Below are 15,578 nucleotides of genomic sequence, written 5' to 3' on the forward strand. Positions count from 1 at the left end.
GGCTGACCCGATGTGACCACATAAGGAACACGGACGTCCGGCAAAGGTTTGGTGTCGCGCCCATCATAGACAAAGTGAGGGAAGCCCGTCTCCGCTGGTACGGCCACGTCATGAGAAAACAGGACGACTCAGTTGCCAAAACAGCGCTCCACATCAACCCAGAGGGAACAAGACCACGAGGAAGACCGGCAAAGAGATGGACTGACAACATCAGGGCAGACATGCACAGTGTTGGCTTAACACCAGAAGATGTCAACGACAGACAGAAATGGAGGAGATGTAGCAAAGCAGCAGACCCTGCAAGTCGGGATTAATGCTAAGAAAGAGAGAATTCTGGGATACAAGCCCCTAAGATACAAATTTACAAATTAAAGGTGGTATTGTTTAGTTCAGGGCAGAAATCCCTTAATCCAAGAGCACTTGCTCCCAAAATACAATATCTAGCCTTCCAGAGGCACACTTTACTTTTACAAAACTTTGAAAAGAGTTTACAGGCTCTCAGTTCCTTCCAGCCTACTCAAGGCAACATCAAAACTTACAATCTCTGGCCTCTCAAGGTACCACTTACAAATAGAAAATAATTTTATACAGAGGTATCTAGTACCCAACCTACAGAGCCTTTGCGAAAAAGAACAGGTTAAATTAACGGCCCGAACACAAACTTAATGGAGGCGTACACTGCACTCCCAGATAATGAAAAATTAAAACCTACAGGGCTCTCGGCCGATGAAACAGGGGCCAATCCCAAGCTACTTGAGGTGACTCGCATGGAAATAACGGTAATATATTACAGAAAAGAAAGGTTGCTAAATAGCTGACACCTCAAATCAAGATGAAGGGGAGCTCGAGAGGGTAACTCACTCTCTATCCCCGATTTACAATTAAAGATTTTATGAAATTTTTACATTATCCGAAAGAAAGTTTACATTTTAGAAAAGTATGGTTACATAATTAATGATTCGGAACTTCCCCTCGAATAAAACTGCGGAGGTAGCAAGAATGAATGAAGTTATGTGTCCATTACCTTATAGATGTTCTGCTGAGAGAAGAAAGAGGCGGTCCCGCTTCCTGCCTAATACACACACACACACACACACACACACACACACACTTATCAAGAGGGTGATCAATTGACAAGGAAACGTGAAAAGCCGCAATTTATAAACCGTCAGGGAAGGTTCGAGATCATTCAAGACTAATCAGGACATACCCTCTTAATTTTATTGGCAGATTCAAAGTGAACAAGAAATGCAGGATTGGTTGAAAATTAATTACCAAAATTATGATTGGTCCGATTCAAAACTGGCGGAAAGGAAAGGAAAGGAAAGGAAAGGAAAGGAAAGGAAAGGAAAGGAAAGGAAAGGAAAGGAAAGGAAAGGAAAGGAAAGGAAAGGAAAGGAAAGGAAAGGAAAGGAAAGGAAGTGTTGCCAATCCAAAAACAAATTAACATAGATTCAGTTATGGACAACCTAGAAATACAAAACTTCTTTAAATGTAACCATACTTTCACCTTGCACCAGAGTGCATGATCATAGTTTTAGTAGTGTCATCTGTAGAAAAATGTTCAAACTTCTTGATGTATAGCAAACAAAACAAGGATAATATCAGTCAGTTTAGGAAACTGCACAATAAAATTACTTAGTATTTCAGTGGTAACATCTTCTGATTTAAGTCCCAAGTTCGTGTAGTATCAACTTCACCTTTTGACCGATAAGGAGTTTATTAAGGCGCTTATTTTGAATGCGCGGTGTTGAGGTGTACCTCCCGGTACAATTATTATTACTTTTCTCCATATTGCGATAGGGGTCTTCGTTTCTTCTTTTCATTGAAATATCTGTATTCTTTTGGGGTCGCAAATTTTTCCTAAGTATTTTCCTTTCTTTCTCTTCCAGTTCTTTCGATTCACCTCCTTCGTTCAACGTTAATCATTCTGATCTATGTAATACGTCTGGTTTATTTACAGTTGTGTAGCGCCTGATTTTTGCCTGGAACGATATCGATCGTTTGTTGTAACAGTGTTGAGTGACTTAAAAACCATGTCCATTTTCTTCAATCTTTCTTTGTAGGTTTGTTGTGTCCATTTGACTGGATCCATTCTCCCAGGTATTTAAATTTATCAACTCTTTGAATGTGTCCATCTTGTGTTCTTAGGTACTTTTCTCCGTAGTGTCTATGTTCAATATATTTAGATTTTTCATATGATATTTGAAGACCAGTTTTAATGGCTATGTCAAGTTGAGTTTATTATTATTATTATTATTATTATTATTATTATTATTATTATTATTATTATTATTATTATTATTATTATTATTATTATTATTATTATTTCGTTATGGCCAACTAAAGAGCGCGTTTGGGCTTGGTCTGATTCCTCCTCTCCCTCCCCACGTTCTCCCAAAATCTCATCATGAATTCCCTGTGTTATTTTTCCGTTCTTCTGTCCACTGTTTTCCAGTAGTCTTTTTATCTTCCTCCACCAATTTGTGATTTTCAACCAGAGGCTTAATGATTTTTATGGTTACTTCTGTAGAGTTTATTCCTTGTAAATCCTGCTTTTTCTTCATTTCTTCCAACCACTCGATCTTGACCTTCTTTGAACTGATTAGCGTAAATAGTTGTTTTTTTTTTTTTTTTTACTAAATCTATCATTCTCCATTCTACAGATGTGACCATAGAATTTTAAGCGCCTCCTACGTACGGCATCAGTAAAGTTATCTGTTGCTATGTACAGGTCTGTAGTTTTCTTTTAATTTTTCATTCTTGCTTTCCAGTTTCATCCATTTTAGAGCGGCCTCCTCTAGATGAAGTTTCGGAGGCATAATGTTTCCGGCAAAACACCTGCCCTGTAATGATGATGTTTCGTATTATTATTATTATTATTTTGCTAGGGGCTTTACGTCGCACCGACACAGATAGGTCTTATGGCGACGATGGGACAGGAAAGGCCTAGGAGTTGGAAGGAAGCGGCCGTGGCCTTAATTAAGGTACAGCCCCAGCATTTGCCTGGTGTGAAAATGGGAAACCACGGAAAACCATTTTCAGGGCTGCCGATAGTGGGATTCGAACCTACTATCTCCCGGATGCAAGCTCACAGCCGCGCGCCTCTACGCGCACGGCCAACTCGCCCGGTATTAGTAGTAGTAGTAGTAGTAGTAGTAGTATTTTCACACTGTTATGCTCAACTGAGGAGCGCGATTAAACTTATTTAGCAGATGATTTTGTCTTCTTCTCTTCCCTAAATCTCTTCATCCTCTCACTGAAATACTTCTTACCGAGCTCGATACCTGCAGTCGCTCAAGTGCGGCCAGTATCCAGTATTCGGGAGATAGTAGGTTCGAACTCCACTATCGGCAGCCCTGAAGATGGTTTTCCGTGGTTTCCCATTTTCACACCAGGCGAATGCTGGGGCTGTACCTTAATTAAGGCCACGGCCGCTTCCTTCCCACTCCTAGCCCTTTCCTGTCCCATCGTCGCCATAAGACCTATCTGTGTCGGTGCGACGTAAAGCAACTAGCAAAAAAAAATGAAATACATTTTACCTTACGTTCTTCTGGCTAGGTTGTATTAGTTCTAGCTTTTGGCTCCGCGAAAGAATGATTATGCCTCTGCGGATCCGTGGTAGAGTGTCGGCCTCCGGATCCCAAGATAGTGGGTTCAAACCCGGCAGAGGTAGTCGGATTTTTGAAGGGCGGAAAAAAAAGTCCATTCAATTACTCCATGTCGTACGATGTCCGCATGTAAAAGATCTCTGGTGATACATTTGGTATTTACCCGACAAAATTCATTAAATCTCAGTCATAGACGCCTAAGAGAGATCCGGTTTACTCTGTCTGCCATCTAGTAGGTCTAGAGTAAAACGGAACGTCGAAATTGACGAGCAGACAGCCAGATGGCGTCAAATCGAAATGTCTGCACACGGTAGCTGAGGCCATACGATTATTATTATTATTATTATTATTATTATTATTATTATTATTATTATTATTATTATTATTATTATTATTATTATTATTGAAAATGAAATGGCGTATGGCGTTTAGTGCCGGAAGTGCCCAAGGCCAAGTCCGGCTCGCCAGGTGCAGGTCTTTTGATTCGACACCCGTAGGGACCTGCGCCTCGTGATGAGAATGAAATGATGAAGACGACAAGACATCCAGCCCTCGTGCCAGCGGAATTAACCAATGATGGTTAAAATCGCCGACTCTGCTGGGAATCGAACCCGGGACCCCCGTGGCCAAAGGCCAGCACGCTAACCATTTAGCCATGGAGCCGGACATTATTATTATTATTATTATTATTATTATTATTATTATTATTATTATTATTATTATTATTATTATTATTATAGTTCAGTTACAAGGAGTGAAGATTGAATTAGGTTGAGTTTTGTCTTAAGCTAAGTATGTGGTGCCTTTTTGTTACATACTAAGGTTATAATTGGAAGAAATGACACTAAGGTTTGACGGTACATAATTTAAATCAATAATTCGAGGTTTTCTACTTGTCATTTGTTGATACTACGGTTTTTTTTACACCTCTCTGTACTTCTGTGCTTCGTTTCGTTCATAATATCGCTGCATTCGTGAATTAAATACCGTAGCATTCCATAGCTCCATTTCACCATTGTGTGTGAATAGCACACTTTTTACGAAGCAGATTGAAAATAACTTTATTAAAACTTTTGATTCAAATTGTTCGATGAACTCAACAGTTTGTACGAAGTGACTGATTGAGAATGGTGGTATTAAAATGTACACTCAATCGCACAAACGTTGGCCGGCAAAGAGATATTTAATTGTATACACTGACTGACAGAGCAAATGCAACACCAAGAAGGAGTGGTCAGAACTTTATGCCAATTGCAGGGTAGACTGACGTCACTGAGGTATGCTCATGATGTGAAATGCGCCGCTGTGCTGCGCACGTAGCGAACGATAAATGGGACACGGCGTTGGCGAATGACCCACTTCGTACCGTGATTTCTCAGTCGACAGTCATTGTAGAACGTGTTGTCGTGTGCCACAGGACACGTGTATAGCTAAGAATGCCAGGCCGCCGTCAACGGAGGCATTTCCAGCAGACAGACGACTTTACGAGGGGTATGGTGATCGGGCTGAGAAGGGCAGGTTGGTCGCTTCGTCAAATCGCAGCCGATACCCATAGGGATGTGTCCACGGTGCAGCGCCTGTAGCGAAGATGGTTGGCGCAGGGACATGTGGCACGTGCGAGGGGTCCAGGCGCAGCCCGAGTGACGTCAGCACGCGAGGATCGGCGCATCCGCCGCCAAGCGGTGGCAGCCCCGCACGCCACGTCAACCGCCATTCTTCAGCATGTGCAAGACACCCTGGCTGTTCCAATATCGACCAGAACAATTTCCCGTCGATTGGTTGAAGGAGGCCTGCACTCCCGGCGTCCGCTCAGAAGACTACCATTGACTCCACAGCATAGACGTGCACGCCTGGCATGGTGCCGGGCTAGAGCGACTTGGATGAAGGAATGGCGGAACGTCGTGTTCTCCGATGAGTCACGCTTCTGTTCTGTCAGTGATAGTCACCGCAGACGAGTGTGGCGTCGGCGTGGAGAAAGGTCAAATCCGGCAGTAACTGTGGAGCGCCCTACCGCTAGACAACGCGGCATCATGGTTTGGGGCGCTATTGCGTTTGATTCCACGTCACCTCTAGTGCGTATTCAAGGCACGTTAAATGCCCACCGCTACGTGCAGCATGTGCTGCGGCCGGTAGCACTCCCGTACCTTCAGGGGCTGCCCAATGCTCTGTTTCAGCAGGATAATGCCCGCCCACACACTGCTCGCATCTCCCAACAGGCTCTACGAGGTGTACAGATGCTTTCGTGGCCAGCGTACTCTCCGGATCTCTCACCAATCGAACACGTGTGGGATCTCATTGGACGCCGTTTGCAAACTCTGCCCCAGCCTCGTACGGACGACCAACTGTGGCAAATGGTTGACAGAGAATGGAGAACCATCCCTCAGGACACCATCCGCACTCATATTGACTCTGTACCTCGACGTGTTTCTGCGTGCATCGCCGCTCGCGGTGGTCCTACATCCTACTGAGTCGATGTCGTGCGCATTGTGTAACCTGCATATCGGTTTGAAATAAACATCAATTATTCATCCGTGCCGTCTCTGTTTTTTCCCCAACTTTCATCCCTTTCGAACCACTCCTCCTTGGTGTTGCATTGTCACTGTCAGTCAGTGTACATTCTCGAAAGGCGAGGATAATCGTAAACTCTGAATAACCGGTGGCCGAAGAAATTATACTTGGAATCTTACCACCTGCGCAATATGTTCTTCCTTATTCAAACAAAAGAATTTTGAAAGAAAGTCATCTTCTGCGACGGCCAGTTTTTGTGGCGTTGAGCGTACCTACAGGTACGAAACAACCGGATAGCAGGTTTAGACGAGAGAGATGCTGCAGGATCTAGCCCCGACTCTGCGTAAGAATCCCCAATGACCGGGTGAGTTGGCCGTGCGGTTAGGGGCGCGCAGCTGTGAGCTTGCAACCGGGAGATAGTGAGTTCGAACCCCATTGTAGGCAGCCCTGAAGATGGTTTTCCGTGGTTTCCCATTTTCTCACTAGCAAAATGCTGGGGCTGTGCCTCAATTAGTAAGGCCACGGCCTCTCCCTTTCCAATCCTAGTTCCTATCCCATCGTCGCCATAAGACCTATAGCTGTGTCGGTACGACGTAAAGCAAGGTGTAAATAAAAAATATAAAAAATCTCCATTTCCTGCAAGGAAATATGTTTAAGGGGAGACATGACTGAAATTTTGAATTTCTACAGTTAACCACACTATCAAATTTAAAACACAAGCACATATAAATAAGATATAGTCTCACAAAATTTGGAGTTGATTAGCTAATTGTTGCAAATTTATCGATAAATAATTTTTGTATGTTTCATGGAAAATGTTCCTTGCTGCACGTTTTTCACTTCGAAAATGAAAATCCACAGCCTATTTCCAGTCATTTGACCGAGTCAGGAATGGAATGAAGCCTCCATCTAGCGGCGAGGATAGGAATTGTGCCGGCTGCCGAAGGCTGTCGCACACATCTGGGGCAATAATTAGTGAATGACAGGTAAAATGAAATTATATTAGATATAGTGTTGCTGGAATGGAATATGACAGGGAAAATCGGAGTACCCGGGAAAAAACCTGTCCCGCCTCCGCTTTGTCCAGCACAAATCTCACATGGAGTCAAGGGGATGTGAACCACGGAACCAAGCGGTGAGAGGCCGGCGTACTGCCGTCTGAGCCACGGAGGCTCCAGTTTTCATTTTATGGGCTATAATTAGGCAGAGTTGTCAAACTACTGATATATTTAAGAACAACTCCGGTTTTTGCAGTCAGGAATAAACTATTGGGGACATTTTTTCAATTTTCCATCATTCATTCAATAGGCAAAAATTTAGCATCGCGCTATTTCAGGAGTAAAAATGCACTGCCTGACCAAAAACGTAAGCACCCAGAAGGAGTGGTTGAAAGTGAATGAAACTACATATGCTGAAAGATCATGTGCGTTTATGAACTGATTACAATATGGGATGAAAGAGACAAGGCCGTTGGCAGTTACAGGTGGAATTTTGGCGCCAGGTCAGTAAGGGAGTCGCACCCCCCCCCCCCCATCCCTGGCCCCACTGTATGCCCGTATGCGGTTCGAAGTGGTATCAAATTGCCTTAGGATCCTCTCCTGAGGAAAGTTCGTCCACATTTGTTGCAGCTGACCCTTCAGAACCCGCAGGGTGGTACTGGGGCTGAGTACCCTTCCAATGTCGTCCCACAAGTGTTCAATGATGGAGAGGTCCGGAGATCTTGCTGGCCACGGGAGGACCTGAACATGTTCTAGGCAGTCCATAGACACACATGCTTTGTGCGAACGTGCATTATCTTGTTGGAACACTGTCCCAGGGTGCTATACCATAAGGGGTAGGACGTGCGGACGCAGAATGTCTGCGACGTATCGCTGTTGCGTCAAAGTCCCGCGAGGTACTATTAGAGGTGACGTGAACGCATATTCTATGGTTCCCCACACCATGATGCCAGGGATTACGCCTGTGTGTCTTTCCACAATATGGGCAGGATCTGCCCTCTGCCCTCGACATGATGGTCAGCGGAGGTTATGGAGAAGCGGGACTCATCACTGAACATGCTGCGACGCCAGTCGTCACATGTCCATGCCTCCTGGTGTCAATTGCAACCCGGCGAATGTGGGTCGTCGAGACACTGTGCGGGAACTCACAGGATGTTGTCGAGTCTCCAGTACATGTTCACGGATGTCGGGTAGCCAAGGTATGGGATCCCGCAATGCTTAGCGCACCATACGACGGTCCTCTCTCGGAGTGGTGTTTCTTGGTCGACCCGAACGTGCACGACGTGATTGGGTGCCCTCACGTATCCACCGAGTCCAACATCGGGCCACTGTGACATCTGAATGGCCTGTATGCTTGGCAATTGCACGATACGACCAACCAGCCTCATGCAGTTCCACAATGCGTCCTCTGTCAAATTCTGCCAATTAGTAGATAGGCTGTCTAACGCGTCTGCGAGACATCGCGGGTGCTTCGTACTGTACGTAGTCCTCTCTGCACATCTTGCATAACTGTCTAACTCGCAGCAGTTGACTGGTAACAACCTATCGACAACAGGCCGGTGTCATCACGAATGCACTATGGGGGGCGTTCTACATATTACACGTCAATGGCATGTATGTATACCGAAATGGGATAATATTGAACCACTCCTTCTGGGTGCTTAATTTTTTTTTGTCATGCAATGTATGAAGGTAATATCCAAGTGATGGTAAAATGCAGAACTACGTTTAATTCCTGTACATATTCAAACATTTTTACAGTCTAGCTAAGGCAAGCGAAGAGATCAGACGTGTTATGTGGAGTGTGCCGGGCGAGTGGAGTAGGAGTGAGGGGCGGACAGGGCGAACCGAGTGTCTCAAGGTGGAATGGGATTATATTAGTAGACGAATAAGTTTGAGTGGTGTTTTTAAAAGTAGGAAAGTTCACAATATGAAGATAAAGTTGGAATTCAAGAGGACAAATTGGAGCGAATATTCGTTAATAGGAAGGGGAGTTAGGGATTGGAATAACTTACCAAGGGAGATGTTCAATAATTTTCCAATTTCTTTGCGATCATTTAAGAAAAAGCTAGGAAAACAACAGATAGGAAATCTACCACCTGGGTGACAGATTAGGATTGATTGATTGATTGATTGATTGATTGATTGATTGATTGATTGATTGATTGATTGATTGATTGATTGATTGATTGATTGATTGATTGATTGATTGATTTAAATGAAGTGTATACCTATGGACCTGAAATACTGTATAAAATTATCAATATAAAGGAAATAATTTTCGCTTCCACTAAATAATGGATATAATTTTGTTTTCTGTGATACAGACGAGGTTCGTGGCGCCCTATTGGCCACATGCGACCGTCCAGTCCACTGCTAGATTCAGTGAGAGACCAGTTCGAGGACTACGACCAACTGGCTAAAGACTTCACCCGAGTGTTCCTTAACAATGAGGCCAATTCCACGGCCAACGCCAACCTGTTCGACGTGGTCTTCATGGTGGGGCAGAGCAAGCAGAAGGTGAAGTTCATCGGCGTCAGGGCCATCCTAGGCGTCAGAAGTCGGTATGTAGTTCACTTTTGTGTATAAGGTAGGAGGCCCATATTTCGTCCCCTTAGCAAATTTGTACTTGTAGAAATTCAGAAATATTATGGACAAGGCTAGAAATTGGTATATATATTACTGAATATGTTCTCCACTTACGGGCAAGTTACAATGAAACTGTTATAACGTAAGGTAGTCAATATTTCATATAAACACTAAAAAAACTAAACTACTAAAAATGTGTTCGTAATTTCGTCCCCCACCAAATTGATGTAAAGTACAATTAATTTTAATATATTTTTCCTTTTTAATCTTAACAAACACTCTCCCTATAATGATTTACTTGAAGGCCATTTTAGAAAAATGTTTCCTTGGTATTCTTTTTAACATGTTATTTCGGCGATACTCGTGGGATGTTAAACGCTTTACTTCCGCGTTTGTAACCCATTATCTTGTCCCTCACTTCCTTAATAGCCTTTTTTGTAGCCTTCGTATCCCACTGCTTGCGTATTCCCATCTAAAATAACATTAAAATTCATAAATAACAAATTAAATGAAGAGGCGAAATTACGAACATTCCCTGGTGTATTATAATGGCTGCTACATTAACTCACACAAACCACCGCAGTGTAGCCACTACACGCCAGGAACTACACCACACGACTGAAATGCAGTCCAGTATTTCATACACATATCATTGCTCACTCTAGGAATAACAGGCTCTTAATTTGAATGTTGCACTGACTCAGCTCAGCATGAAAAATGAATCCTCCTTGTACACGGAAACTAAACGTGGTGCACACAACCAACTCTCACAACAAGACAAGTGGATGAGGCTACGCGAGCGCGCGCGGCGAAATATTAGGTACCAACCGTGCAAACTGAAAATCCCCAGGGGGACGAAATTAGGTGCGCGGACGGAATTTAGCCCCCGTACCTTATTGTTTAATTTGCTATTTAAATCTCTTTGTTGTAGAAATCCTCCTTCTAGGTTATATTTTTAATAGAATTCAATTCTTTTTTTTTTTCAGAAACACGTCGTCGTGAAACCAAAAACGTAATATCCCCATTAGAATGTAAATAAAGCTGATTTCTGTATTTGTTTTATAAATTCATTCACGTGACAGCTGTATGATGAAGAGACAGAGAAAGAGAAATAAAATGCACCGAATTACGGGAGAAAGTCAACATCTATGTTCCTCCTAGATACATGACACACCGGACGAGTTGGCCGTGCGGTCAAGGGCACGCGGCTGTGAGTTTGCATGCGGGGAGATAGTGGGTTCGAATCCCACTGTCGGAAGCCCTGAAGATGGCTTTCCGTGCTTTCCCATTTTCACACCAGGCAAATGCTGGGGATGTACCTTAATTAAGTATAATACAAGACGAGTTGGAGAGGCTTATGTTCCAAGCAGACCTCGCCAACAGCTGGAAACTATATATGATGATGATGATGAGACAGAGAAAGAGAAATAAAATGTAGTATTACCGAAGTTAAAACATACCAGTACGATACTGGCACGTTCACCACTCAGAGTATTTTTAACAATTTCCTTTACGTCACACCGACACAGATAGATCTTATGGTGACGATGGAATGGGAAAGGCCTAGGAGTGGGTAGGAAGCGGCCGTGGCCTTAATTGAGGTACAGCCCCAGCATTTGCCTGGTGTGAAAATGGGAAACCACGGAAAACCATCTTCAGGGTTGCCGACAGTAGGGTTCGAACCCACTATCTCCCAAATACTGGATACTGGCCGCACTTAAGCGACTGCAGCTATCGAGCTCGGTGTTCACAGTATTACAACCGTACTCGACTTCTGGGGTGATGCCAAGGATCAAAACTTGTTCCATGTCTGTTCGATTGCAAAAGATTGAATGTCGTGTATCTTTTGCTAGTTGCTTTACATCGCACTGACACAGATAGGTCTTATGGCGACGATGGGATAGGAAAGGCCTAGGAGTAGGAAGGAAGCGGCCATGGCCTTAATTAAGGTACATCCCCAGCATTTGCCTGGTGTGAAAATGGGAAAGCACGGAAAACCATCTTCAGGGCTACCGACAGTGGGATTCGAAGCCACTATCTCCCCGCATGCAAACTCACAGCCGCGTGCCCTTGACCGCACGGCCAACTCGTCCGGTGTGTCATGTATCTAGGAGGAACATAGATGTTGACTTTCTCCCTAATTCGGTGCATTTTATTTCTCTTTCTCTGTCTCTTCATCATCATCATATATAGTTCCCAGCTGTTGGCGAGGTCTGCTTGGAACATAAGCCTCTCCAACTCGTCTTGTCTTCCCACCACTTTTCTCTCATCACTCTTGCCTAGTCCTCTCCTCTTCTCTGGACACACTTTTCCACTCCTTTCATCCAGCTGTTTCTTGGTCGTTTTCCTGTTATCTCCATTTCGCGCATCCTCCTGGTGCATCTTCTATTCTGTTCTGTACTATGCGCGAACCTTTTCTTGAGCCCGATTTTTACGGGCTGAGGAGTAAGGAGGGAGCGCTGCCGGTTCCCGTTATACTGCCAACTGGATGGAAATGAAATCTGAATTGAATCGATAATATGATCGATCGATATGAATTTTCTAAATATTACGCCAACAACTGTGTCACACATACATTATTTAACATTATAAAACATTTTCTCGATGCGAATCTTGTTCCTAGCATGAATTATATAGTTTGGCTTTGCTGTGTAAACAACAACAGTACTAGTTCGTAAAGTGTACGCCAGATGTCGCACAGCGATCCATAAGCGATTCATAGTTTGTGTTTCAATGGTTGCCAATATGGATGTCGAAGATAAGCGAGGTCTACCGATTCAGCACTAGGGAGCTCAGGGCTCAAGGAAAGATTCGCGTATAGTAGTGGCTCTTCTTTTAGTATATCTCTAACCTTCTCATTTCTCATCTTATCAATTCTGGTCACTCCTATCCTGCTCCTTAGAAATTTAATTTCACTTGCCTGTATTCTAGTTGCAGCTCTCTGCCTCATTACCCAGGTTTCTGCTGCATACGTCAGAATAGGTACATACAGTAGTACGTCCTGTTTATCACTCTTTTGCATCTCTGAGGGACATCCTTGCTCCAAACCAGGATTCTGACACTTTTAAGAAACGCTTTTCTTGTCTTCCACGCTCGATTATTTCCTTTTCATTTCTTCCTCTTCCACTTTGTGATACCATACTTTCCAGGTAAGTTACTTGAAAATCTCTACCTTCCTAAGCTGTTCCAAACCAAACCAAACCTCATGGCACTACAGCCCTTGAAGGGCCTTGGCCTACCAAGCGACCGCTGCTCAGCTCGAAGACCTGCAGATTACGAGGTGTCGTGTGGTCAGCACGACGAATCCTCTCGGCCGTTATTCTTGGCATTCTAGACCGGGGCCGCTATCTCACCGTCAGATAGCTCCTCAATTCTAATCACGTAGGCTGAGTGGACCTCGAACCAGCCCTCAGGTCCAGGTAAAAATCCCTGACCTGGCCGGGAATCGAACCCGGGGCTTCCGGGTAAGAGGCAGGCACTACGGGGCCGGCTCCTAAGCTGTTCGCCTCCAAGCATTATCCCGCTCGTAGGTCCCCCCCCCCTCCTTTTCTTTCTAGCTGTGATTATTATCTCCCCTTTTTTGGCATTAAATGTCATTCCATATTGTTCCACCTCATCTTCCCATGCATCTAACTGTTCTTGGCCTCTCCTTCCAAGTCAGAAAACAATGTGTGCGTGCCAAAATGCATAGACATTTGTAAGGGAATTTATTAGAAAAAATAACTATTTCCCAATGGAGAAAATACAAAATTCAACACGAGTTTTATTTATCATTTTTTTAAATATTTGTCTTATAGAGCGATGGTAGATGAAACTGTCTAGCGTGTATTTTGTCACTACAATGGTGGGACTACAATAGTTCTGTCTTTTAAATGTGGTTTGATGTCAGCTGCACTCTAATGAGATGCCCCTCAATTACTGACTTTCGAAGGTTGAAGGGAAATGTTCTTCTTTTATCTCCGTGTCTAACCCGTTTCACTTTGATTAAGAATTTGTCTATAGTTACTGAACGAGGTTGGATTATTGCTGTCGCACACAAAGGTGATGAGATCATTAAAAATCTAACATTTCCTACAGAGTAAAACTTCAATCATACGGTTTGTGAATGCAGAGACAGATTTGTTTGCTTTATAGCCTATAAACAAAATTGTAAGCCTGTCGGTAGAATTTCGTCTTATTACAAAGAATGAAACACTCACTTGAGAGCAAGGATGTAAAGCACATCGTTACGTACAGAATGAAAGCTATTTGGAAGATTCCCTGCCGCGTCAGCTGGAGTGCAATCATTGCCGATTTTTTACTCCTGCCCATATATTGATCCATTGCGTAATGTGTTTCTTTACTTGGATTTCACTGCTGGTAATAAAAAACTAATGTATAAGTAGGGTATCATTAAAACAATTCCTTGAACTGTAATTATACTACCATGGAGTTCTGTACACGTTGTAAAACTCTATGTATTTAATCACAGGAAATATCTCGGTTCCTGAACCTTGTTGTCTAATGGTGGTGATCTTTGATAATCGTTTTAGGAGTAAGTAAAACTAAATAACCATCCCATGAAACCTATTTTTAATGTTCAGTGTTAATGGACGTAGAATATTCAGTTGAATTATTATTATTATTATTATTATTATTATTATTATTATTATTATTATTATTATTATTATTATTATTATTATTATTATTATTCGCGGTATGGTTAGTCGATTATTTAGCTCCCGTATTTCCACCCAGACGACTGTGATTCGAATCCCGTTGGAACGCAGGGTGTAATTTTTACCTGAAAAATCAAGCGACATCAAAAAGAACACCTAGCCTTACAACCCCGGGTAAAACCGAAAATGCGCCAGTGATTCTAAATATAATCGGGAAAAGCTGAAGAAAGTGTTCCGATTTTAAAAGGTGAGAAACGTCCATTCGGAATGAAAACTCAGCCATAGATTGGCAAAGAGAGATGCCGTTTACTCCGCCATCTGGCGGCCGCTGCTCAACCCGAAGGCCTACAGATTACGAGGGTGTCGTGTGATCGGCACGACGAATCCTCTCAGCCGTTATTCTTGGCTTTCTAGACTGGGGCCGCCACCTCACCGTCAGATAGCTCCTCAGCTGTAATAACGTAGGCTAAGTGGATCTAGAAACAGCCCTCAGATCCAGGAAGAAATCCCTCACCTGGCCGGGAATCGAATCCGGGACATCCGAGTACGTAAGTTTAATGCTGAAGACTATATTTTTCTTGTACAGACGTCACCTTTGCTTCGGCTGAGAAAACAGTAACCGTGAGACAATAGTCTCTCTATATATATATATTTTATTTTTTTTAACTGAGAAAGCTTGACTAACTGTAAGCGTTCGTAGAAGGGAGTTATAATTTCGTGTGGCTATTTCTAGCCGAGTGCAGCCCTTGTACGGCAGACCCTCCGATGAGGGTGGGCGGCATTTACCATGTATAGGTAACCGCATGTTCTGTGTGATGCGTGAGTTGCTGGGATGCTGGAGACAGCACAAATTCCCAGCCCCCGAGCCACTGGAATTAACCAATGAAGGTTAAAATCCCCGACCCGGCCGGGAATCGACCCTCAGAACCGAAGGTCGGGACGCTGACCATTCAGCCAACGAGTCGGACGAGGGGAGTCAAAGGTTAAGACTCTGTGTTTGCAGCCTTGAAAGTTGTGTAAATACCAGTGACAAATTCGCCATTTCATTTCATTAGCAAGGAAGAAAGAAACCATGTGTTTAATTTTAATAAAATTCACTCATGAAAACATTGAATTATTACGCCATCTACAATCTGTGGACGTCATTCATAATCCACTTTTTTTTTTTTAATAGGCTGCCTTCAATCAGCCTACTCTAAATGCATGTTAGATCT

At 43.4% G+C, this 15,578-nt stretch overlaps 1 protein-coding gene across 1 annotated transcript in view; it reads left to right on the forward strand.

Annotated features, from left to right (window-relative positions):
• The window catches only part of rsh (radish), a 951,216-nt gene that overhangs the window by 858,329 nt on the left and 77,309 nt on the right, over positions 1 to 15,578 (forward strand). Inside the window, exon 11 of the mRNA XM_067155296.2 lies at positions 9,445 to 9,681. Coding sequence (XP_067011397.2) covers positions 9,445 to 9,681 — 237 coding nt within the window. The remainder of the gene's footprint in view (positions 1 to 9,444; positions 9,682 to 15,578) is intronic.

Source organism: Anabrus simplex, chromosome 11 (assembly GCF_040414725.1).
Source record: "Anabrus simplex isolate iqAnaSimp1 chromosome 11, ASM4041472v1, whole genome shotgun sequence".
NCBI classification, from domain to species: Eukaryota; Metazoa; Arthropoda; class Insecta; order Orthoptera; family Tettigoniidae; genus Anabrus; species Anabrus simplex.